Source organism: Crocodylus porosus, unplaced genomic scaffold, assembly GCF_001723895.1.
Source record: "Crocodylus porosus isolate Cpor-Errol unplaced genomic scaffold, CroPor_comp1, whole genome shotgun sequence".
Lineage (NCBI taxonomy): Eukaryota > Metazoa > Chordata > Crocodylia > Crocodylidae > Crocodylus > Crocodylus porosus.
Window position 1 is genome coordinate 20332483 of NW_017728913.1, and position 26463 is coordinate 20358945.

A 26463-nucleotide genomic window follows, 5' to 3' on the forward strand; every position below is an offset into this window, starting at 1 on the left:
CTCTTTCCTGCTTATGCAGGGGGTCGGACTCGATGATCTATTGAGGTCCCTTCCGACCCTAGCATCTATGAATCTATGAGGTGACCCCCCAATAATGAGATTCTGTGTATGGAAAGTTTATAAATTTGTTATAATTTTCCAGGCATAGAATTGAATTATTAGAGGTTTGCCTTGAATTTGTTCCCCTCCCACTGCTACAGCTGGGAAAATAAATCCAGGGATCAGGTAGCCCCCTTGGCTCCTGCCCCGCTAGCTTCTTCCCCCTGCAATCCCTCCCACCGCATCCCTTACCGTCAGACAACTGTTCTCCCTGAACACATGGAAGTGAGGAGAAAATATGAAAACACTGACTTTGAAATAAACATGCCTGTAGAAAGTTGCATATAAGCAATTATTACAGGTACCCATACATTTAGTTCATGCAGAGTCAGTGCAGTTTACTGTTTTTTAAACTGCTGCAGGTTTTAGCACAGGTATGCCATAAACAAACTTTTAAGCAGCACTTTTGTATCTGCTTATATATAGTATACGCTATGCATGATATTAGTCCAAAGCCAAAAGGCTTATGATTTATAATATAGTTTATCAGACTGTGCCCCAGCAGACTCAACAGCTTTTCAGGCCATGGTTCATAGCTCAGCACAGCTCAGTATGTATGTGTACTCCAGATACTTCCCCCCTCTCCCCCCCTCCCCCCAAAGGATCCATGTACTAACTAGCTCCCTACTCATGACTAGGACAATGAGTCCTGGAAACCTCCAAAAATTTATACACAGATGGATGCAGGGAATCTGGTCCAGCTCCACCTCATAGGGCATGATCCTGGTGTAAAACAAAGACACTGCAAAAAAAAAAGTTGCATGGTACATGTAGCAGCAGTGCACATCACCAGAAAGGGAGCCTGGCCAGCCAGAGCCATGCTTTGGTTGCCAGCTAGGCTCTGAGCAGCTGGGTTAGCAATGCTGCTGCCTTAGGAGGCCCCCAGAACCCTAGATAAGGCTACTGAGGCCAGCCCAGGTCCTGGTTCCAGCTTCTCCTACCCCACCCAGGGCAATTTGCCATACACCATAATGCAGGTGCAAGATCATGCCCAGGGAAAAATAGCAGATGCACAAATATGTGCTGCTGATGTTTATCCCCCAGGAAACGCATGTTCCCACTCATAGGGATGAACCCATAGGCCGCATCCAGATGAGCACAGCTGTGTGGTATGTGGCACATCTGTGGCACCAGATACCACACATTCCATTGTTTTTTGCTCTGCAAGGGAGCTGTATGATATCCAGGGGTCAAAAAAACCTGCTGAACAAAAGGCAGAGTGGCACATACAGCATCAGTGTGTGCCACCCAAAGCTGGAGCCTGGATGGCTGGAGTTGCACTCCACTGTTGGCTGGGCTCTGTGCGGCAGAAGCAATGCAGCTGCAGCCCCAGAAGGCCCCCAGGACCCCAGGCAAGACTGCTGGGGCCTGCCCAGTGCAGGCCCCAGCCTCCTCTACCCGACCTGGGTACGGGACAACTTGCCATGTGCCAGAGCACGCGTGGCACGGGCATTCCCTGGAGACATGTAATGGCAATGCAAGGCGTGTTGCTACTAGTTGTCCCCAGGGAACCAAACATCCACACACATCTGGATGCTGCCATAGAGGGCAGGGCCATACTAATCATGTGACAGGCTGAGAGAGCGGGCAACAGAGGGATTTTGGAGGAACTGTTTGGGTCCCTGTTTAGTGATGTTTGTCAGACATTTAAGGTTGGCGAAGAAACAGAAATCATTGGAAATGGGAAAGAAAGGAGCATCTGAGTTGCAAAAGTGAAGAAGTCAAAATGTATTCAATTTAGTGGCTCACCATGACTTGAAAAAGAGTCAGCACTGCAAGGGACTGTGTATAAAGGGCATGGTCATCTGTTCTATTCAGATGTGCTATACTAACCTATCCTTGTAGCTGTGTGTTTCATAGTCATGCTGAGTGTTGGTTACATTTAGTTAGTTTCATAAATTGGTTTCTGTTACTGAGTATATGCCGCTTTTGGCCGCAGTTTAATAAACAATGTATTCAGTGAGGTTTCCTTGTACGCATATATAAAATGAGGGGCTTTACCCCCATGCTGACTGGGGGGGCAGAATACTCATCTTGTATTTGAGTAAATATGGTATTTTCCAATTCTGGAAGGCTTAAAATAGCATAACATTACTATGAGATATATTAATAAATGTAACTTACCATTGTTGAAGGAGGAGGAAGGGTGACCCATGGTTAATTCCATGCTCTTTACTGATACTCTGTGTGACCTTGAGCAAATCACTTTGTCTCTCTTTGTAGGACCCATGGAGAAAGTGTACTTATTAAGGTGCATCCCAATTTTGTGTAATATGCAATTTCTTTAACACCAAGGATGTGTTAGTGTCAGTGGGGTGCTGGAATGAATTAATGATCATGGAATTAATTAATGGATTGGAATGAATTAATGATCTTTTTATTAAATAATGGAAGAAAAACAATTGTGTTATGCTAATCTCTACATATTGATTTTCCTGTCACACTTCCACAACTAATTAAGTCCAAAATGTTCACCACTATAGAAGGCTGTAGTAAAACAGCAACACAGAACTATACCTATGTAACTAGTACTGACATTTTTTCACTCAATTCCGTAGTCCTATAAATAGTAACATGACTAAATTTCATACCACATATGTACAAATTCCAGTTTTCAATCTTGGATGCATCTGTATACATTCAATCCTGTATACATCTGTTATTGGTCAGAAATTATTTCTCAGTGTGAGCAAGAAACCTGGAAAATTTCAGCTCAGGACATGCATCTATTTTCTGAGTCATATATGTTCAAAGAAAAAGTCTCAAAATCCTGTAGGAACTGTATTTGTTTACTCTCATACAAGTCAGAAACTGGCAAAAAGATCTTAATCAACCTTTGCCTTAAAAAAATCAAAATCGGACAGAAACTGTTTATGGAAAAGTTCAGCCAAAAAGAAATCTTCAGAATGAGGTCTTGAGCTTACTGTAGTTAGAGGAAAGGTTCCTGTTATCTGTGATGGACTTTGCATGAAGCCTCAAGACTCCCATTTAGCAAAATACTGAGCGTATGAATGCATTCCACTGAATTCAATATGTAAGCTCCTGTCCTTTGGGTTTTTACTGTATCAGAGTCTAAAAATGAACTCAGGGCAACGAAGCTATAAAGCAAACTCAATATAATTTTAATTACACTTTTGGTTACTAACAAATCTATTTTTAAAAGGGTGGTTTTACAGTATTTTCCTGTAATAGTTTGCAGTTAGAAAAAAAAAGGGTTGAGTCAGTTCAAGGAGTGGGGGTACTTTCTTTTCTTTTTTTTTTTCTTTTTTGGCTAAGGAGAAAGTTGAAAGGCACTTTTTCTTTACTAAACGAATGCAAGATCTATACTAATTTCTTTGCCTGAGGTTTGTTTTGTTCCATTAACTAATAGTTATAATACACAGTATGGTAATCTTCAGACCCTGAACCTTAAAGTTTCTGTGCTTTTCAAATTTTAAGACATTATTTTAGATTATTTTTTATTTCTTATTTTGCAGCTAAGTTTCTTTTCCTTTAGTGACTTAGCAGGCAGCTGGAAAAAATCCTGAAACTTGCTTTTGGCACTCGTTATAATTTTGTTATAAAACTTAAATTTGAGATGGAAGAGAAAGTTATGCATTTGAAAAAGGGGAAAATAAAAGGCACATCAAGAACTAAAGTTTCAATATATCATGAAATGATCTAAGCATTTTGAATTTATCATTTACTGAAACAATAGCTTCATCTGACATACAGGGATTTTCTTTAACATTGTACAGTTAAAATGAATTGCTTGTATCAGATGGCATAAACAGGTTAATAAAGATCAGTGACTATTGGGTTGTTTCCTATTTCTTCACTGGAATCATGTGGTTTGAATTTAGTTTGCAAAGTGTGCCAATTTTGTTTTTTTAATGTGATTTTAAATATCTGTAAATGCTATTTCTTCAGTCAAGAGTAAAAGTGTGCTTTATATATAAGAAGTACTTTGTGAACAGCATAATATGGAAAAATATTTTCATGAACTTGAAATAACCTTAAAGCCTAAGTAGCAGAGTCAAGGACATTGTGTGCATGCTACACAAAACCAATATTACATAAATATACTTATATCAAACCATAGTAGGTAGAAAAAATGTGACCTTTGGGTTTCCTTTGTGCCACAATTTTTTCTTTGTTTAGCAAATTAGTAGCTTTGGCTTAAGAGTTAAATTAATTAATTAAATGCATATTTTAACCAGGCACCACAACTTTCCTCTTTCTTGACCTAAGCAATTCTTTCTGTAAACTTTCCTGTTGTCCTACGATATTTAATTCACTGCCTCTAAGTGGGTCATTGGCTCCCTAATACTCAGAGAGAAGTAAAATATGGGGAACAGAATATGACTGTGAGGGTGGAGCTAGTAATAGATAAAGAAAAAAAAATGAAGGGGAGTACACTGAGAAGGCAGCCAAGTCAGCGATGATCTTTAAGGTCATTCAGTACATCCTCCTTCTCATGTGGGATCTGTCCTGACAGTAAATGAAATCTTGGCCCTACTGAAGTCACTGAGAGTTTTACTGCTGATAGATAGCGCTGGGTCTTGATTTCACCCACGATATTATCTACAATGCAGAGATGGAATAGAAGGCGAGGTGGGAGAGAAGAGTGGAGAGGTACAGAGAAAGATAAGCAGCTAAGGAGAAAGCAGCTAAGGAGAAAGATTCACTTCATCTAGCCATCATGAGAGTTACCAGGGTTGTTTTTCACAATACTTAAAATCAGTCTTAACATAAATTCAGCATTGCTTGCAGGTTCCCTAGAGTATCCTCAGAGGCTGCTAGAGTGCAAAATAAGAGTCCAGAGTTCCTGTCAAACCTTTTGGTAATTTTTGTATTAAATAAAACTAATAAGATTGGGTATGTGTGTATGCATGTGTGCGTGTCATATATACTTGGGTTTGTAACATTATACCAGTACTTTGGTAATTCTGCTTGGACTTTAAGCTGTCATTTCCAGATTGGATTTCTGCAGCTTTTTAAATTAGGCCTTTCTGTGAAGAAATTGTTCAGGCAGCTTTGTCGTCTTTTTGATTTTCCTTACAGGGATTGTTTGGCCATCTGCACACTGTGTCTGCTTGTTTGTGCATTAAAGTTGAGATAAGCTTACACTTCTCTGTCTCCTGGTTCTGTTTGACATTTTCCACCCACACAGTCTCCAGAAATGCGTCATCTATATTCTCATCTGCTGTTCTGACAAGGGTGCAGTTGGCAAAGCTGTTGAAGAGCATGAAAGGATAGTAAATAAAGTTGATTTAAAGAGCAAGGGGTCCTAATGCTTCTCTTGTATCTACTCAAAGTATTGGCCTGTCTCATTTTCCATTTCCTAGCTACTAATTTAGAAAAAGGCAAAGTAGCAAAAAAGACCAGGGTTGATTTTGATGAAATCTGCTTCTATGCTCGTCATGCATTTCCTGCCCAAGATTTGTATTAATCACACAGCTTTTCACTTCATCCAGTTTCTGTTTTTAAAGGTAATCTACTGACACTGTTACCCCATTGATAAAATATGCAGATCTGGATGCTGTTTGAGAGCAGGGAATACAGAAAATGCTATATCCATAGAGTGGTCATTTCTGATTTGCTATTCAGTACATTTGTAGAAACTTTATGAAAATTTTTATTGAATATGACTGGTAAAAATGTCTGTAACTCTTTTTCAGTGGGGAAATTGGATTTTCTGTTAAATTAAATAGTTCATGAAAAATATCTGCTTTCCATGGAAAATGTTGACTTCTTGTCAGAAAGTTATGGTTAGAAATGCTGCCAGGATACGTCACAACATTTAGAATTATAGAAAATTAGGGTCAGGACGTCATCTAATACAACCCCCAACTAGATCAGCTTTATTTAGCTGGGTCTTAAAAACTCCCAGGATGGAGATTCCTCTCTGGATAGCCGGCTCTAGTTCTTTACTACCCTCATAGGCTGTGTGTAGATGCAATGAGGGGCATGTGTGCATGACACTTTAAAGCCGGTTAAATGTTTTTGCACTGCTTTAATGATGTTGGTGTTTGCACGCGTTGGCGGCATATTGTGCAGTAATTCCAGCGCAGTAATTTGGTGGCATAATGTGCCTTAAATGACTTGGGGTGCAGCAAACTAAAACTTCTCTGAGGAGTTTTATTTTGCTGCCCTACAACCGCAGAGTGAAGCACTGGGCTCTGTGCAGCTCAGGGGCTCTGCAGGAAGGCCATGCACGCAGCCTGACAGCAGCCTGGGAAGGCAGGCTCCGCCCAAGAAAAGTGGTGAGACTGATCAATTTTTTTCCCCCCCCTGGAGCCTGCCTGCCTGCCGGAGCTGCATTGGGACCCAATGCTTCCCTCCATGGCTGTGATGCCCCCTGCGACTGCCTAAGCCAGGTGCCTGCAGGCAGGTGCCACCGTGGGGTGCTGCCGCTGCTGTGGAGGGAAGCACCAGCCCCCGCCTGGAGCCCAGGAACTACTCCACCTGTCCACCTACCAGCAGATTGTCCTCCCCTCCGTGGCAGCAGAGAGGCAAGTATGTTTGGGTGTGTGCATGACACGGGCATTTAAAGGGCCCTAAATTGAAGCGGTGTTTTTAAAAACCAACTGCTTCGATATTTAGGGCCCCTGTTTCGTCTACACCACCCCCCTCCAGTGAGAAAGTTTTCCCTAATATCTAAACTAAGCTTCCCTTGCTGCAACTTGAGACCATTGCTCCTTGTTCTGTTATCTGCCACCACTGACAGAAGTTTAGTTCCATCCTCTTTGTAACTATCTTTCAGGGAGTTGAAGGCTACTATTAAATCCCCCCTTAGTCTTCTCTTCTGCAGACTAAATAAACCCAGTTCTATCATTAGTCAAATGCCACAGCTTCCTAACCATTTTTGTTGCCCTCCACTTGTGCAAATAAATAACTTATTATTTGACTGCCTAATGCCCTAGTCCCCTCTCTGGCCCCAGATATTATTGGGCCTTAGGCAATAAACTGACATTATCAATGAAAAAAATCTTCAGCTCTTCTATCGAACAATAATCATTTATGCAGTCATGCATTACCTATTACAGACTCATAAAAAGACTTTGGACTCAATTTTCCACTGCTTTACACCAGGTACTCTCATTTGCACCCGTATAAACTATTATTTACAAATTGGAAAGCAAGGGTACCATGGCATTCTTGGTTCCACTGATTTTTGGGGGGCACAGCCTTTGTGACTTCTTAACATCTCATTGTCACCAGTGGGACAGGAGAAGCAGGTTTGTCAGGCTCAAGTAAACTGCCACCATCTTGTACCTGAAAAGACACCCCAGGCACTCATTACTGTTCTGCACATACCAAATTTTGGAAATAAGGTGATGTGGCTGCCTTAGAGCAGAGCTGAAGACATGCCAATAAGCACACTTAAGGCAGATGGCCTAAGAGTAATGAGGGGATGCATACTCAGTGCTGCTTTAAGTTGGCTTTATGACCCATTTCCTGGATTTGCAGCCGGGGTGGGCTATGCTTATGGTGGCTCCCCTCCGTGTGGCATGAAAGGGGTCAGACATGCCCATAGTGTTGTACAACTACTTTTAAGGCAGAAACTGTTTTCGCAGTGTGACAGAGCACCTTGCTGCCTGTCACTTTAAAGGCCAGAGCAGGCAGCGGGACACCCAGCAGATGTAGGCCAGCCCTGATGAGGAGGTTACATAACCACAGGAGTGCCAGGTGATTGGAGAAGAGGGCTGAGTAGACTCTATTTTAGCTCAGGGCAGGGTGACCAGGGCAGCAGCCCCCACGACAAACTGGGAGTAGGGAAGGAAAGGGGCATGGAAAAATAATAGTTTTTGGCTATTGCTGCCCCATGCACTGCTGAGGCCCAAGTTGCCTGTTATGCTTCTGTACAGGACCACATCAGATGCAAGGTAGTAGTCAGTCAAACCCAAATTTCTGATCCTGCTGCCAGTGAAGGCAATGGTAAAATGTAATTGGTTCAATAATGTTACCCTAGATAACAGAAAAGAAAATGTTCATTTTCATCAATATACCTTGTTTCTTTATGCATCAGCAGGAGTGAACCTCTGTGATTCACTGCCAATACCATAAAAGGGATAGCAACATTTTAATGGGGTGAAAAGACCACAAAATAAAGATGGATTTGCTGAGCTTTTAATGTTGCTCAAAGGAAGAAAAATAATCTGACTGCACTGAGCATAGCTGTTTGGTTTCTGATCCCACTGTTGCTTGTACTTTGATGTGCTTGATTTAATAGCGGCAGACTGAACATAATTGTAGGAAATAGCTATTATTCATCCTTTTGTAAGAATATGCCTTGTTATTTTTAACTAACCTTTCTGCCTGTCTGCATCAAGGGGGTAAAAATCAGGGAACGTTATATTATATCAAGTTGCACGAAACAGGATTGTCATATAGTGAGTTCATTATGCTACTGTATAGTTAAAAAACTTCAGATTGTTCATATTGAAGTTACTTCCTACCCTTTAGGCCCTGTTCAGGGCAGAAACTGAACCTTCGGTTGTCCTTGTCTGGGTACTTCAACCATTGCCCCATGTCTGACTTCTTTCTTTATTTTTTTTAATGTCTTTGGCCAAATCAGCCAGATCAGTTCTGAATTCTATAGATGGAGCAGACCGCAATCATTCAAGTCTGTGTGTCACTACCACTGGCAAGTATGCCATCTCCCTGACTCTTTAACCTGGGGTTTCAGATACTCCCAAATCCATGGTAGACATCCTTTGTGCAAGCCCCAAGTCTGGAGGCCTCGGAGTTCAGATGTCCCCTAGTTTTGCTTAGCCCTAACCAGAAGGTGGAAGGAGCAAGCCAGAGGGAAAGCCCAAGAGCAATCCCCCGTCACCATACATTGTATAGCCAAGTTCCTCACTTTGGAGGCATTAGAGAATCTCGCAGGGGTCAACCTCCTCACGCTGAATAGCCTGGCCTTCACCCTCAATTACACTGTCATTCAAGGCTGAGAAGAAGAGAATCTCCCCTTCCAGGTCAATAAAACCACCTGAACAGAAACCATCATCATGGTATTTCCCCTGCCTTACTTTCTTCTCTGAGTTCAGAACCTGAGTGCTCCTCACAAGATGAACCCTACTGGCAATTTTGAGAGGGACTTCTGAGACTGTTACCGTTTCTTTATGGTTTGGCCCATATAAGGAACAAGCAGGCTGTTAGTGAGTACATTTGATATGTGGCCCAAAGCAGCCTCTGAAGCTATTACAGAATATAGGCTAAATGAAATGAAATTCATCTGCCTTTAAAAGTCTATTTTGTGGCTTATAGCTGCATTGTTATGTTTGCAGCTTCCAATATCAATATCAAGGTCCATTTGGTATTCTCTATCTGACAGTCCCAAATGCAGATACAAACCCAAAAAACAACCTTTTTCTCCTCTGCTATTAGGACAAAGGATTTACCCAGCTTGGTGGCCCAATATTATTCTTGAGTCAAGAAACTGTAATATGATTAATCTCTTCCTCTTGCACACCAGACTTGATTTGCTTAGTTTTTACATCAAACTGGCTTCATCTCCTTGGCTTACTCTAAATTATCATTTCTTTTCCTGTCTCAGTGTTTACCAGGATGCTGGAGACCATTTAATAAATGGTTTCTATGCTTGAGCTGATATGAAAGAGGAGACAGATTGGATCAGGAAACTTAGTATGTGGAAAGCATCCAGGCCCAGGCAGTTTTGGTTTTATGGATGAATAACTTAAAATGCAGGCTATGAAATTAAAGAACAGGTTAAAAATGAGTATTATATATCATAGGAAGGCTTGGAAATCTAGAGTGAAGTGGTGTACAGCAGAAGTTGCTTAGCAGTACCTTAAAATCCAGAGGAGGGCCACTTGCAAGATCAAGGGGCAGCAGGGCAAGCCCTACGAGGAGAGGCTACGGGACCTGAACCTGTTCAGCCTCCACAAGAGAAGGCTCACCTAATTTATCAGAGTCCTTTGTTACTGCATATGTTTTTTTCTCTTGATTTAGTGTCAGCCCACTTGTAAAGGTAGGGAGTTCTTGTTTGGAAGACTCTTTACTTGAACCAAAAAATTGTGCAACAGCAATTGCTAGTGATTTTTTCCTTTTCTTCTTTTTAAAAAAAGATAAAAATAAAAATCCTGACGCTGTAATGTGGCAATACATATTAATAGGGAAGATAGGAAGAAGAAACTTTTTTTCCGATTGGCATATGACATTGTCTAGCACTTCAGAAAGAATGAAAGAGAGGTTTCTTACTAGGTCATCTCCTATCTTGAGTGACCAATCATAGACAAGAGAACCCCTAATAATATTGGCTGTTTCAAGAAGATGACAATTTGTTTCTCAGTCTTTCCTAGGCACTGTATACTAGTACTAGTACTGTGTACTAACAGAGGTCAAAAACTGAAAGCTCATGTTCTGATTCAATTTTTCCTTAATTGGTCTTTACAGGTTGATGATTGTTAAAAGTCATTTTTTTTATAATAGTGTAACTTTGTCTTGCTGTAATTGATCAAAAAGGCTACTTTTCACTTAAAAAACCCTTCTGCAGACATTCTGATGAATAACATTTGCTAGAAACAATAGTGAATACATACATGTGTTTATGCAGGAAAAATCAGTTAAGTGTTCCAAAGAGCACTACATTGGCTATGAGTAAAAGCCATAATACAAGAATGTTCACATGGGAGGCTTACAGCAGCATAGCTGCGGTGGAACAATCAATTCTACTGTAGCTAGGCCAGGCATTTTACACATGTGCCTGAAAACAGATGTGCTTTTGTGGCACCATAAAGAGTTTTATGTTGCGAAAAAAGCCAAGAGAATAGATGTTATAGCCCTTTGGCGTGCCACAGGCACCCAAATTTGTGATCATATCTAAGAATAGTTTGTGCTGCCATTTTGTGGCTGATGTGTGTTTCCTATGGTGAGAGAGCAATCAGCCCTAAGCAAGTGCTGTCAGGGCTTCAGAGGCCCAATCCTGCATGTTCTTGTAGTCCCTCTGCAAGGGATTTCCTGGGCACATGTATTATGCTTCCACTCCCCAACACGTACCTTGACTTGGGAGTTATAGCATGACAGCATGATACATGTGCTTTGGTTTTTCTGGTTGCAGAGGTACGCCTTTAGTTGGGGTGCAACATCCAAGGTTGTTGTCCCACAGAACAGGGCCCCCAAAGTTCCAGGAGGGCAGGGGTCCCAGCAACATCTGTAGATGGCAGTGAAGTGAAACAGCTGTGTCAGGAGACATCTGAAGCAGCTGACTCTGCTCCAAAGATTACATGTATTTATATCCATATAGACAAGCCATTAGTCACTGAGGCTAAGTACAGACATTCAAAAAGCCCCTGGTGGACGTGCTCTAAGTACGGTACTTTACTTAAAGTGCTATAAGTTACAGGGGGAATGAACCAAACAGACATTTGCCGGTTGGTGGAGGGGGCTCAGTGCCTGCCTACACTGGCCAAGATCAGCAGGTAGGGGGCACTCCCACATGCCTCCCAGGAAGCTGCTGGAGCAGCCCCACCTCTCTGCCAGCTGGCAACTATCCGCAGTGGCTGGTGCGGAGTTGGAGGGGAAGGGAGCCCTCCTGCCATGAAACTCACCCGCAGCTTGCTGGTTGGGTTCTCAGAGGGACTCGGCATAGGACTCCCTTCCCCCAGCCTTGACAGCTGCACCTAGGAGCTGCAGCACAGGGCTGCCTGGCCTGGCTTTTCATTGTGCTAGGAACTGGGGCTGAAAGCAGAGGGAGCCCTCTTGCCACATAGACCTGGAGTGGCTCCCTCCCTCCCCCCCGCCCCCGATCCTAGCCAGCAAGCTGTTGGGGGGGGGGCTTATGGTGGGAGGGGTCCTCTCCCCCACCCATTCCCCACCCAAACCTTTTGACAATGGCAGCCCTAACCTTTTGACAGCTGCAGCACGGGCCTGCTTGGCCTGGCCTTTCATCACACTGGGAACTAGGATATTCTGTGGGTGAAAACATGAAGAAAAAAAGAGGCTCTGAAATCTACAGTGGTGATTTATTCTCCCAACTCTGATTAATGCAAAGTGATAGAAGAATAGTTTTGAATGTGTCTCCTGCTGCTATAGTGTAGGACAGGAGTAGGCAAAGTATGGCCTGCGGGCCAGATCTGGGCCACCAGCTTGTTAGATCCACTCTGCAGACAGGCACCCACCAATTAATTGGATCCAGCCCTGGCAACAACTGCCCCTGCTGCACTCCATGTGGGACCAAGTCCTGAGCCTGGGGCAGTGCATGGTGTATTCCCAAAAATAATTGTTTACCTCTGATATAGGATTTAAAATACAATTTAGAATTTTTTCTTTTTTTTCCTATGCATTTATCCCCTGCATAAGGAATGAAATGTTAGTCCCAATACTTTTGAAGTACTTTGCCTGTCAGATACTTCTGTAGTTCAAGTGAAATCATAAATTCCTTCATCTGCTGAAGAATAAAGCTTGTCAAGAGAACTTGAAAATGAATTATCTTAAATACATGTTTAGACTTGGCATACGTATGAATTTCCTCTTCATCAAAACTTTTTTAATAATGATAAACTGACTGATTGGTGTTTGGAACATCTATGTAGAACTAAACAGCCAGAAAAGTAGGTGGTGCTACCAAAAGAACGGTTTACCACAAGGCAGCGTGCTCAACCCACTTTTATTCAACACCTACATTAGTGATCAGGGACTTCCTACTGAATATCAGTGTTTCATCTATGCTGATGATCTCTGCATTATTGCACAGCAGAAAAATTTTGGGGACACAGAAGATCCTGGAGAGGGCACTGAATGAGAAGTCAGATTACTACCTCAACAATTATCTCAAACCCAACCGTAGCAAAACTCAAATCTGTGTTTTTCATCTGAGAAACTGTGATGTGAAATGACACCTAGATGTCACTTGGGGTGACTAGGGGTTCGAACATCAGAAATAGTTGGCTTACTTAAGGGTAACACTGGATTGTACACTTAGATACAAAGAGCACATATTAAATACGAAAGCCAAGGTCAACACACGAAACAACATTCTGCATAAGCTCACAAATTCCAAGTTAGGAACACATCTATCCTACACACTACTCCCTTAGCACTTTGTTTTGCTGAGGCTGAATATACCTGTACCACCTGAGGTACAACTCAAGTCACAGTAAACATATTGACACTACCCTAAATGATACATGCAGAATTAAAACAGGCTGCCTAAAAGCCACCCCTCTTCCCTGCCTGGGGAAGCACCCCCATGCAGAAGGAAAGTAGCAGGTAACATTGGCAGGTACAAGAGTCAGATAGATGACTGCTAGGTACATGAATCAGATGGATATCAACCAGCGCAGTCATCTCTCATTGAGAAATAGCTGCACACTAAGCAAAGATATCTGTTCAGTTGGTCAGTTGTCATCGTCATGTGTCCAGTCCACCCTTTCTATATGGTCTGCTCCCAATATTCTGCATAGGACACTGCTTCCGGTGTTGGTGTAGCCAAATCTTGTGGGCAGCATTGTGATGCTACAGGACATCTCAGGAGATGTGTCATGGTTTGCTTCTCCTGACAAACACACTGGCCAGTTGTTTAGTGGTCCCATGTTTTCATGAGAAAGTTGCATCTGCTGCGACCCACTCTCAATCTGTTCAGGCTCCACCATGTATGCCATTTATAATTGGAGTTGGATGCTAACTCTTCACTGGGGTAATTCCTCGTTGGCTCCATTCAACAGCTTGTCACCTAGTTTTTCCCATTCTTTTTGCCAGAGGGTAGTTCTGGCTAGTTCTGGTGATGTGGTCAATGGTATGGTAAAGGATAGAAAGCTATTTCTCAATGAGAGATGATGGCGTGCTGGTTTGGTCCGTCAAACTTCTGCACCCGATTCTCTCCTGGCTCAAGATAAGTCATAGTTTGCTGATATCCCAGGTGCCTTTGCAGCCCTCTGCTCTCTCCTTCCCACCTCTCGCATATTCAGCTACTCTGAGCTGTCAGCCACATGTAGGCAGGGAGTGGGGCGGGGGCAGGGAAGGGTGGACTGGGGAGGGAGCATCTGTAGCTCTATATTTTCCTATCTTTATACAATGTTCCTAGGCAGGGTGTGTGTGTGTTTGTGTCCAGCCTGGCCCTGACCAGGGCCATGGCATGGTAAGGCAGGAAGCAGGGTGGCTGGGCAGTGGCAGGGTGGAGGTGGGGGCAGAGACCCCCTCTGTGCAGTCCTTCCCTGCCCCAAGCCAGTATATCTGGGGGAGGCTGCCGCCTTACTTGGCTGCTGCAGCAGCCAGTTGCTAGAAGGGTGTGAGGCTGAGGTGGGGGACCGTGCTGGCCAATCGGGGATGGCCTGGCTGCTGGGAGCCATGTGAGTACCCCCAACTGGCTGACCTTGGCCTATGCATGCAGCCTGCATGCCCATCTCCCCACAAGAGCAAAAATGTGTTCTGTTTGCTCCCAACCGAACCTGGGACGTTTAGAGTAAAGCATAAAACTTAGACCACTTCCTTCTTGGGCTTTTTGAATGTCTGTAGCTAGTCCTTATCTCTTTTTTGCCTGCAGATCTAGTAATACCACTTTAATACCACTCCTAACTGAAATGGATAAAAGGTATTACAAAAGGACAAGGCATTTTTCGGAATTTCTGAAGAACTAAGGCAAGAACTTAAGCATGAAAAAATACTAACTTAGTTTCATGGGTTATTTATCACTTTTTAGATTTTGTTAAATTAATTTTTTACTCACTTATCTCCTTGAAATGTTATTATGTAGTTTGAATATGATAATCACCATACTTCTGTATTTTTAGGAAACTGGAACTTTGTATTTCTTGGTTATATCTTTTCCTATTTAAACAAAGGCTTCCATTAAATGAAAACAGCTAGAAGTGGTTTCATATGACTTCTTATAGTTTGAAGTAACCTTATTTATGTATTTGCATGGCCCTATGTGGAAAAAAGCTTGAGTCTATCATCTACTGACATCATTGAACCTTCTCTAAATATCTGATGACACAGTTCAAGTAAGTAAATATCAGATAACATTGACCATTTTGCCAGCTAAAACATTTTCAGACACATCTCCCTTAATCAGTTATCAGATTCTGGTATACAGTTCAGGATTGACACAAAGCTCTCCAAGAGCTGTTTCAGTTGGAGGGGTCATGCCTCCCAAGAGAAAGCGATGGCACAGCTGACATCTATGGACAGAGCCATGTTTAGCAGACTTAACCCTTTTGAAAAGTTTATTGTTGTTTGGGAGCAGGAATTTTTAGAATATTTTTGGTACTTAAAATAATCCTTACATATTTCCCTTTCCTTCTTCTGTTCATCTCTCTTCCTGCCTCTTTTTTTCTTTCCCCCTTTATTATTTATTTTGTGAAAGATATGTACATAGTTCATATGTGTACACACACACACACACACACACACACACAAAAGTGTGTATATTATATATAAACTATATACATATATAGGCAGACAAGGTTCTATGGGTGAATCTGATATTTTTTTATTAGACCAACTTAAATAATTGGAAAAAAAAACATTTAAGCAAGCTTCTGGGTTTTAGAACCCTTCGTCAAGCTGAGGAAGTTTCTGCAGTTGGTGTGGGCTCTTCCTGGATGAAATGAAAAGCACATTTTCATTCCATCTAGGAAGAGGCCACAGCAACTGCAGAAACTTCCTCAGCTTGACGAAGACCCAAAAACCCGAAAGCTTGCTTAAATATTTTTTTCTGACTATTTCAGTTGGTTTAATAAAAAATATCAGAGTCACCCAAAGAACCTTGTCTGCCTATGTCCTTAGACCAACGCGGCTACAACCTACACCCTACATATATAGAATTTCTGATTTTTGTATTGCATGCAAAAATATGCATTTAAGGATCTTAGGACACAGGGAATCAACAAAGCACCTATTTGTGGTTGTCTAATCTGAGATATCAAAAGGCTCGGCTGTTTCTCAGAGCACCCAGGCCACCTGACAACTAGAAGCAGTAGGAAGTGTAAATGAAAACTGGGAATTATTCAAGGAAATTACAAAGATTCCCTGTTTCTCTGTCCAAGTAAAAGAAGATGTTAAAGCACTATTAAAACTTGGAAAAAGAGAAGAAAAAAGAAGAAAGATTGGACTAACAGACAAGGAACAGGTGCTACAAAACTCCGTCGTAGGCAGTTTATCAGGGAAGCTAACAAAATCAATGCATTTCAATGGTCAATTGGGTAAATAAAATAATAAGGCATCTTTTGAAAAATATTAAGAATAAAACATCTTTAGGTAACTGAGGTCTAAATAGACTGAATGGTGATGAAGAAATAGTCAACAGATATTAAAGCTCATAAGTAAAGCAGTGGGATCCATCTGTTCTGATGTGTTGGATGGAATAGGAAGTTAAAGATGTATTTTTTTAAAAGAGAGGCTTTGAAGCAGCACCTTTTTAAATTAAGCACCTTTTTTTCGGATCAATGGGCCCCAGTAATTTCTACCTAAAAACCTTAAAGTCACTAGAGAGGGATCTATCTGAACAATTAATGGGAATGTAAAAAAAATCTTTTAAAAAATGCGTAAATTCTAATGGATTGGAAGGCTGCAAATGAAATCCAGTGTTAAAAAAAGCAAAAGGGGTAACCAAGACAATACAGAGTACCTAGCTTGATGCAAATCTAAAATAACTGAATGGTGAATTTGGAACTTTAGCCTCTAAGTCTTTGCTAATAAATGTGTAATTGATACCAGCCATACGGTTTCATAGAAATTAGATCTTATTCCCTACTCTTCCCTGCCAAATAAAAAGGACAATAGCTTAGTTTAATAGTATGAGAAATCTTATTGATAAAGGCAGTTGTGGTGACAGGGTACACTTGCATTTATCTAAGCATTTGACTTAGTATCCCATAATACTTTAATTAAAAAACAAGCTAGCATTATGTGGAATTAATAGAGCATTAATTAGATCAATTAAAAATTGTCTCTCTGACTGATCTTAGTATATCTCTGTGAATGTCCCCTTGTTCTCATTAAGGTATGGGGAAAATTTATTCCCAGTCTTTCTTCTGTATAAGGTGCTTTCTAAGGTAAATACTCCTCATTTCTTCAATCTCTCCTCCTATGTGTGATGTTCCATGAGAGATTTCCATGAAATCCATTGTAGTTTCCTTTCTGAAATGGAGCAATTATGAGTGCAGCCAGTGTTCTAGTAAATCATCATTCACCATAATTGCTATGCATGTTTACTTTGATGCCACTGTCAGCCTTCTTGGTGCTTAAGTGGTTAGGAGACTTGATAGCCATTTTGTTTTTTCTGTTTCTCTGGATACACATACCCTGGAGTAAACAAGACTTGAATGACTTGTATGACTTACAAGACTTGTATGACTTGGTAAAGCACTGTAATAGGTTACCCAGAGAAACTGTGGACTCTCCAACCTTGGAGGTTTTTAACACCTGGCTAGACAAAGCCTTGGCTAGCATGATATAGTTGGGGATAGTCTTGCTTTGAGCAGGGGGTTGGACTAGATGACCTCCTGAGGTCCCTTGCAACCCTAATTTTCTATGATTCTGTGATAAACTGGAGAAGGAAGTCATGCTGGTATTTAAAGTTACAGAACTAGGAAATGGAGCAGCTGGTTTCTATTTCTGGCTTTGCAAGTCACCTGCAGTTTTATTCAGTGATTCTGTTCTCCTTGGCTAGGGACAGACATTACACACAAACTGGTTTAAGTGATAAGAAACTAGCTGAAAACTGTAACAAAACAGACATTCAGTGTACATAAAACAGTTTGAAAATGGCTGAAACCTTTTTGAAATAAACCTGGTTGAATGCAGTATCAGACTTACCTGACTTGGGTCAAACCAGTTTATGCAATGTCTGTCCCAAACCGCTTGCTGATTTAAGTTAAATCAGACTCCCCCAGCATCCCCTCTGGGCTTGGCAGGGCTGGCCCCTCCCTTCTGCTCACTGACTGGAGCTCTGGCAGAAACTTGCAGGCACAGCAGGGTCTGCTGGCTTCCCCATGCCCGCCTTCTCCCTCCTCACCACTTGCTGCTTAAGCAGAGATCCCTTCCTCCTCTCTCCCACAGCAGGGACCATAGCCAGCATGTGGTATGCTAACTAATGCTGTGTAAAGCAGATAGGACAGTGTCCGCTTCGGGATTTTTGGAGGTAATCAACAGCTCAGCTGGTAGTGTCCCTGCATTCCTTCCTTTGGAAAAAGCTGTTTAAGGAGAGCTTGAACTAATGAGCAACACTTTGTTTTTTGATGGTGTGCTAAATGCTGATAACAGAGCTGATAAATACTCTGTTATGAAGAGCAGGGTTCCCTAATCAGAGCACCCTTCAGATCAGTCCTGTGAAAAGGAAGAGAAGGCTGCTTTAGTGCCCCCCAGCTTCTAGCCTGAGCTTTTCAGTCTGGAGGGGATGTCTGTATGATTACAAAGTGATTCAGCCTATGCACGTTAGACTAACCTGCAAAGATTGAATCAGTTCAGGCTCAGGCTTTTTGAATGTTTGTCCCTAGCCTTTTACGCCCAGTTTGAGATGATTTACACCAGATGAGAATTTGACTTCTGTAGTTTTGCTGGAGTAAAACTGCCAGCCTTATTATTGACTAAACGATCTTATGAGGAGGTTATAAAGCAAAACAGCTAACTGGGGGAAGGGGTCAATGTGCGTGTGGGGAGGGGTGATGGGGATTCACATTGGATATTTTGAATAAAATGAAGCATCTTCATTTAGAAGCAAAACCCCTTAGACCGTTCTTCAAATTTAAGCATGTGTGACAAGAAATCTCAAGGAACAATTTGTATACACAGAAATGTCTTATCTGATATGCAAGAGGTCATGGTATAAATAGCTCCATGCTTGCTAACATGCTGTTGATGGATTAAGATTAAGCACAGTCCAGAGTCATAAAAGGATACCACTGTGCCTTCTTTTAGTAATTCCTAGGCCTTGCTTGTGAAACCATTTATCTTGAGAAGTATTTAGTCCCATGAGTAGACCCTAAATCAGGTATTCAGAGCATACCATTAGGTGAACTTTTGATCAATTAGAACAGTTATAGCAGAATAAAAAATTAGTCCCCATTACTGAGTTGAATAAAGATGAAAATGCCCCTATCCTGAAATGTATTTTACTAATAAGAATTGCAAGGGCGGGGAGTTAGTTTTTAAACATATGCCTAAAAGTTTGCAGGCATGGGTGACTGGTGTCTACCAAGTCTGGGGGGCACCAGATCACTGACGGGGAAGGATGGTGTACCCCAGTGGCTGATCACCAACCGGGGGGTACCCCAGTGGCTGATAGCTGAGCCAGAGGCAAAACTGGAAGTACGCTTACGGCTTTGCAGCTGGTGCTTCCAGGGGATGCATGTCCGATCTCAGAGGGTGCATGTGCACCCGTGTGCACCCCCTACGCATCGCCAGTGTTTGCAGGCCTAGGATCCAAGATGCTCCTGTTAAAAAATATAATAAATGAATATAAATTATTCATGTATCTTGGGCTCTAAGGCGACTCCTGTACATTCCTTATGTGTCAAGAGATGCTGAGATATTGACTAGCAAACACTGTTAGGAAAATACTATTGTTCTTGCATTTAATGAAATATTTACCCTATATTTTACCAGTCATAGTGCACTCATTCTTTACACTCTGAACCAAATACTGGAGTATTACAACTCACTAGGAGCAGTAGCTATTTATTGAGAGTTGTATTGAAAAAAATATTGTAAAATTAAAATAACTGTCCATAGGGTATGACTACTCTTAGCATATAGTGAATTTCAGGAATTTAAAATGCTTTTTAGACACACTTTTTTAAAACCATCATAAGCACGGTTTCTATGGGTCATATTCAGATTTCTGTTTTACCAGTTTAAATGAAGAGTAACATAATGTTTATGTTAAGATTCTGTATTACATTGACATACTTCATTCAAATCTGGTGTCTTTTCTTAGCGCTTAGAACGATTACTGAGTAAAGATTTCTGTTTAATTAGTTTTCAGCCTCTGATCATTTAAATCTACTGTTCTAAGAGAAGTCTACAATTTAAGACTTCAGGATTAAATGTGCGGTCTTTGGCTAGCTACAGGAAAATAGCACGCTATATTTGTAGTTAACACTTACCTAACCTGACCCACACCTTGTTCATCCATGGACTTTGAAGAATATTCTATGCACGTGTATAAGGGATGTTCCTTTTTGTGTTGCAGGGGAGCCTGAATTTAAATATGTTGGGAATATGCATGGGAATGAAGCTGTTGGAAGGGAGCTGCTCATCTTCTTGGCTCAGTACCTGTGTAATGAATACCAGAAAGGAAATGAGACTATTATCAACTTGATCCACAGTACGCGTATCCACATCATGCCATCCTTGAATCCTGATGGGTTTGAGAAGGCTGCATCCCAGGTTCGTAAGGAAATGTATATGAGAAGAATGGTAGATCAGTCTGAGACCCTTATTAATTTATCAGTTCTGCAATGACATTGGAAAGTGCAATTTAACTACATGTTTAGTGATACAGTACCTTTAATAAGTTGAATGATATACATAGGCAAATAGTACAGTTTTACAAATATGAATTTTAATTTTTAAACTGTTTTACTCTATTTGTACCCTATAGTATGGGTTCCTGCTCCTCCCTTACAACAAAAACTCTGCCAAACAAGTTCTGTGCTCAAGATGTTTTCACAAATAGCCAATTTAAGTGAAATATTGGAAAATTAGAAAGGGGAAGTTGAATTTATGGGCATTCTCTTTGGAAACATAAGTTCTAAGAATTATACCCAGCAGCGTATTTTATTTCCAGCAGAAATCCCTCATATAGGCTTTGTGTCTAACCATGGCAACTCTAAATTAAAATGGTGGGTATCATATACTCTAAAGAAGCTTCATCTGAACATACATTTAGACAGAAATGACTCTACAGTAACTTAGATTAGTAGATCAATTGCTCATCAATATATGCATAATAAGGAACAGAGCCTATATATTGTGGGGCTGGGGTTCTTGTGATGGTCATTGCTAGGTAAAGGTAGGTAAGAAATGTTTTTCTTGCCCTTTGGAAAAATGCACCTAATTTCCTGAATGAGATAACATTCAAAATCTTTGTGTACTGAGAAAATAAAAAAACAGTTTGAGTCAATCAGAGCTTATTGTTTCAGTTTTTAAATGTATTTTATTTTTCATTTTGGCCTTTTAACTATTTTCATTTTTTTTGTTTAAATTTTTGGAAACAGAAGTCCATTTTGAGCAAGAAGAATGGATTTTTGTGTTTTGGCTGTGTCAAAAAATATTTCCACAATTTGGAAAGTTTAAAAAGTCTAACAATTTTTTACAAGACTAACACTTCCTTAGAAAAGATTCTGACAGAACGGCATTTTCCCATGAAAAAAATATTTCATGCAAAATGCCCAAACAATTTTACTATGGCTGCACCTTTAATGAACAGTACGATTTCTGGTATAAAAAAACCTGTATCAAAAACCTCAATTTAGGTCATCAATAAAATATTTCCATTATGTACTACAAGTCTTACTAATTTTGAGATTAGTTAAGTGAAATTATATAAAATAAGCATGTCTCAGTTCCTTATCAATCTTATTAAACTGATTCTCATGGATATGAACTACTCATGGCTTTTAATTTTGTCTGTAAAATATTTTTGATATTACATCTCCCTCTAGTGGCAGCAAACAGGGAACAACAGTTTCCATAATAACGGCAGTGTTTCTTACAGTTCAAAGACTAGATAGCCTGCTTTCTCTCTGATAGCTTGCTCTCTGCATGCCTTTTCATAGCATCTGATGAAGTCAGCTTTTGCTCATGAAAGATTATGCATCTCAGATTCAGTTTGTCTATAAGGTGCTTCTCTACCCTGCCTTCTGTCATAGTCCTATTAAGGTTATTGTTTGACAGCACTGGTTTAAATAGGAAAGAAAGTTTCCCACCTGTAACTTCAAAACGCGTCACTATTTTTACATAATAGCGTATATATTTTATTTTAGTGGTATAATGCTACTGTGGAGGGGTTGATACAAAAATTAAAAAGAAATTAAAAGAAAAGAGAAACTTTGCTTTGACTTGTTCACTAGGTAACATCACAATAAGAAGTCATCACAATAATCACCAAAGAGCAATTATCACTGGTCAGCTTCATGGAGAACTTACGCTTTTTGCCCAGGATACAATTCCTGCTCATTATACCCGTCCTCCTTGCTTACAGCAGGTTTGAATCTGCATCTCTATGACTTCTCAGTATTGCTTTAGCCACCAAGTTGCAGGCTAGACATTGTCCAGGCCTCCTTTTTGAAGCTAGATTCAGCTGAGAGAGGAAGATCTGAGGAGTAGGGCTGTGCTAAGCTTTGATCCCTGATTTGATTCGGCAGAGATTCGGCCCAATTCAGTGGCTGAATCTCCAAATCCAAATCAAATCAGGAGACCCTTTAATCTCTCTGAATTGAATCAGAACCTTCCAAATTGATTCAGTGAGATTCGGCGATTTGGACATAGACACAGCTTTGAATGTTTTTTTTTCATACCTCAAGGTACCAGGCAGCTCATGAATGCTGTGATGGTAGTGCAGATGGAGCGTCCCACAGGAGCACAGGGGGCTCCCCAGTGAGCTTGACAGTAGACCTGAAGCACTTCTGGATTTGCTGGGGAGCATGCTGGTGGGCCCCCTGTTCCCCCTTGGCTTGCTGATTGGTGCCTCCTGGGTCTGGGGGGGGCACCTGGGTTCCCTCCACAGTCAATCACTGTGCTGGGGGGGGGATGCAGGGGGCCCCCAGCGCGATCGGCAGTGGACCTGGAAGTGGACCAGAAGTACTTCCAGTCCACTTCCAGGTTCACTGCTGAGCACATGGAGAGGGTATGGAGGTGGGGCCCACACTCCTGTGGGATGCTCCATCCATCCCAGCTTCACAGAATTCCTGGTACCTCGAGGTATGTGTAAAAAAACCATTTAAATCTGTGTCTATGGCTGAATAGCTGTTCTCCGAATCAGCATCAAATCTTCAGATTTGGATTTAGCTGAATTAAATCGGGGCCAGTGATCCAAATCAACAAATCAAATCACTGTCCCCAATTCAGGCCAAATCTGAATCCAAGTTGAATATGGCCTGTTTTTCACACCCCTAATGGGGAGCCAGGAAGAAGAGAACTAGCCAGAGGCTTTGTGGCTCAATGCAATGGACGCCCCTCAGAAAAGGGAAAAGATTCTACCCTAATCCCTTGCTCCACGTGAGTCTGAAACATATCCGCTGGTCTCCATCTATTTTAGCCAATAAATTTTAAATGCAAGGTACAGTGATTGAACTTCCAGACTGGCCAGGTAATAAAATGACAGTGTAAGTGGTATTTCTGGCACCTATGTGTCTGGAAAATTGTTTTTGGAGAATAAAATTAAATAGAATTTTCTAATGTCACCTACAGAAAATATGAGGTGATTATTACTTGATTGGAGCAGTAATTTCAATGTCTTTGCTAGGCTGAGTTTCAGTGGATGAGTGGCTTTGAGATTTTATCTGAATATACCCACTCAGATTCTCATGCCCATTGGCAAAATCTACATTAAATGCATGGTTTACAATGTGCTGTGAAGGACAGCTGTGCATGCTGTTGTACCAATTAGAGAATTCCATAATCAGGCCCTCTCTGATAAAATTACTTTGCTTCCCACCCACAGACGTTCTAATCTATGGACTTTAAATGAGAGGAGGATGCCAGCTGATCTCATCTGTTGCAATGAAGCATCAGTAAAAATGGGTACTTTTAAACAGCCAGGCCTCCATCTTTTCCAGGCTTTAAATAGACACCTTAAAATAGTCTGTTTTGTCTATATGAGCAGTTCAGTCCTTGAGTTTTGACATGATTTTCTTTTTGCATACGGACTAACAAGTGTAGTAGAATTCCTAATACCAATAATGCACTGGGACTGTAACACAGCACGCTGTTCACCTTAACGTGCACTTTGTGTCTTCATATTTGAAGACTGATTTTCCAGGACATCTGATTTAGACAGAAGAAAAAATGTGTTCAAAAGAGGGCATATTCAAAATGCCACACAAGGACTTTACAGAGCTGGTCAAAAACAAAGGGTTGGTTATTCAAAAACTGTTATTGAAATGTTATTGAATTTCAGTTGACTGAAATGTCAATAATATTTCTGCATAATGCCCCCACCCTCATTTTGGGCTAACCAACCAAACTGCATGTGTGCACATGACAGCCTGGGTAGAGAGCAGGAAGCGAAATGGCGTGTAGGGCAGGGAGCAGAAAGCAGAGAAGGTCGGTCAGGGACCACAAGGCAGGGAGTAGAAAGCAAAGCAGCATATCAGGAAGAGAAGGGGAGGCTGTGGACTTAATTAGTGGCACACCTGCCAAAAAAGCTGCCCCTTACTGCTTTAGCATGTCAGTGATAACATTGAGGTAAATAATAAAAGGTTGCTGAAGAAAGAAAGATGAAGAGTCCGATTCCTGTTTAACACTAAGGGCCCATGAAAGGGCCATAAAGTGGATCTTTGTGACTTTTAGTCTACTTTAGTTACCTTTGCTTCACTTCACCAGTGGATATAGGCTGGCCATTCCTGGATATCAGAGCTATAGTTGCTGCTTTTGCTCCCACAGAGCTCCAACTATAATCTGGCAGAGTCAGAATTCCTTCAGTCTTCTGGAATTCTGCTCCTTAGGACCAATGACACAACAGTGCCATGAATTTTATGCTGTCTCCATGAAGCTTGTACTGTTAAATGATCCACATGCAACTCTCTCTGCTGATGATTTAAGAACTCGTTTCCCTTTATCATTTCTTTTTGCTTTTCCTTGCAGCCTGGTGAACTTAAAGACTGGTTTGTTGGTCGAAGTAATGCTCAAGGAATAGACCTGAACAGAAATTTCCCTGACCTAGATAGAATAGTCTATATTAATGAGCGAGAAGGTGGTCCAAACAATCACCTAATGAAAAACATGAAGAAGGCTGTGGACCAGAATCCTAAGGTACTTTCTACCAAATCATTAGAATGCCTAGCTCATCTTTTGGGGGGTTTTTAAGGGAAACTTCTTGCAAGCTCTTACATCCAGAAGCCTTATGTTCTTAAATAAATCAAGATATGGTCAGCATTTACATTATTTTGTTTCCATCTTCTAGTTTACATTTACATTTATATTATTGTGTTTCTATCTTCTGGTTTTAAATTTCTTGGTTTTAGTGCACCATAATTTCTTTTGTTTGGATGTTACTGATCTTTTGTTGTTGGATTTCTTTTCTTGAGTGGCGTGTCCACATCTGATAACCCACAGATGATTTTTTAACTCCAAGCTTGATCTTTTTCCAAGGGAAGAGGCCACGGAGTCCTTTTTGATATCTATGTCTCCTGTATCTCTCTTTTTGATAAGTTGACTTTAAGTGCATTCTGCATGCTGCCAATTCTTCAACGCTACCAGAATTCACTTCATATTGAAGTTAATTGCATTCTTGGCTATGCATGCACCTAATTTGTGTTTAACAGATAATGTAATACCTAACTGTATATTATTTAAAATCTCTGGAGGGATCCTGCCTCCATGTGATATTTGCTTGCAGAATTTGTTCGGGAGCTGCTGCTAATGTGGTGGCATTCACCTTTTTGGGGCCAGAAAATGGCTTTTAAAATCTGTTGATGAAAAGTGATTACAAACTCTGCAGTTGTGATTTTACTTTGGTATAGACAACGTCCAGTGTACAGAGTGCAGTGAGTGCTATTGAAATCAATGTTTATTTTCTTTTTTTTTTTCATTTTTCCCATTATATTTCCCATCCCAAATGGAGTAGGGCAAAGTCAAATACAAACATGCAGTAATATGTGCTCTGGTTGTGATGTAAATGTATTATGTTTCACATCAGTGTAAAATCCATTGAAGTCAATGGAGTTACTTCAGACTGATGACTATGCAGTGATCTGGCTCCCAGTAAAGCCAATGAAAGATTCCTATTAACTTAAATGGATTGGATCACAGATGAATTCAGAAAAAAGCATGTAATATGTGCGTAAGTTGTCAGACAGCTGAATATGTTATTACATTGACTATCAAGAGAGAATTGATGCAAATTACTTTTTTTTTTTTTAATTATAGCTTGCTCCTGAAACAAAGGGCATCATTCACTGGATTATGGATATTCCCTTTGTTCTCTCAGCCAATCTCCATGGAGGAGACCTTGTTGCAAACTATCCATATGATGAGACTCGTAGTGGTATGTGTTATGTACATTGATATATCAAAAGATACAAATTGCATGTAGTTTCATAGTTTCATAGTAGCTAGAGTCGGAAGGGACCTAGGTAGATCATCTAGTCCGACCCCCTGCCTGAGCAGGAAAGAGCACCGGGGTCAGATGACCCCGGCAAGGTGCTCATCTAACTTCCTTTTAAAAATCCCCAGGCTTGGAGCCTGCACCACTTC

At 41.0% G+C, this 26463-nt stretch overlaps 1 protein-coding gene across 1 annotated transcript in view; it reads left to right on the forward strand.

The window, feature by feature from the left end:
• CPE (carboxypeptidase E) overlaps window positions 1-26463 on the forward strand; it is a gene marked incomplete at its 5' end in the record, with an annotated part of 95531 nt that overhangs the window by 49210 nt on the left and 19858 nt on the right. The window contains 3 exons of the mRNA XM_019534342.1: window positions 20237-20433; window positions 24853-25020; window positions 26137-26254. Of these exons, the coding sequence (XP_019389887.1) occupies window positions 20237-20433; window positions 24853-25020; window positions 26137-26254 (483 nt within the window). The remainder of the gene's footprint in view (window positions 1-20236; window positions 20434-24852; window positions 25021-26136; window positions 26255-26463) is intronic.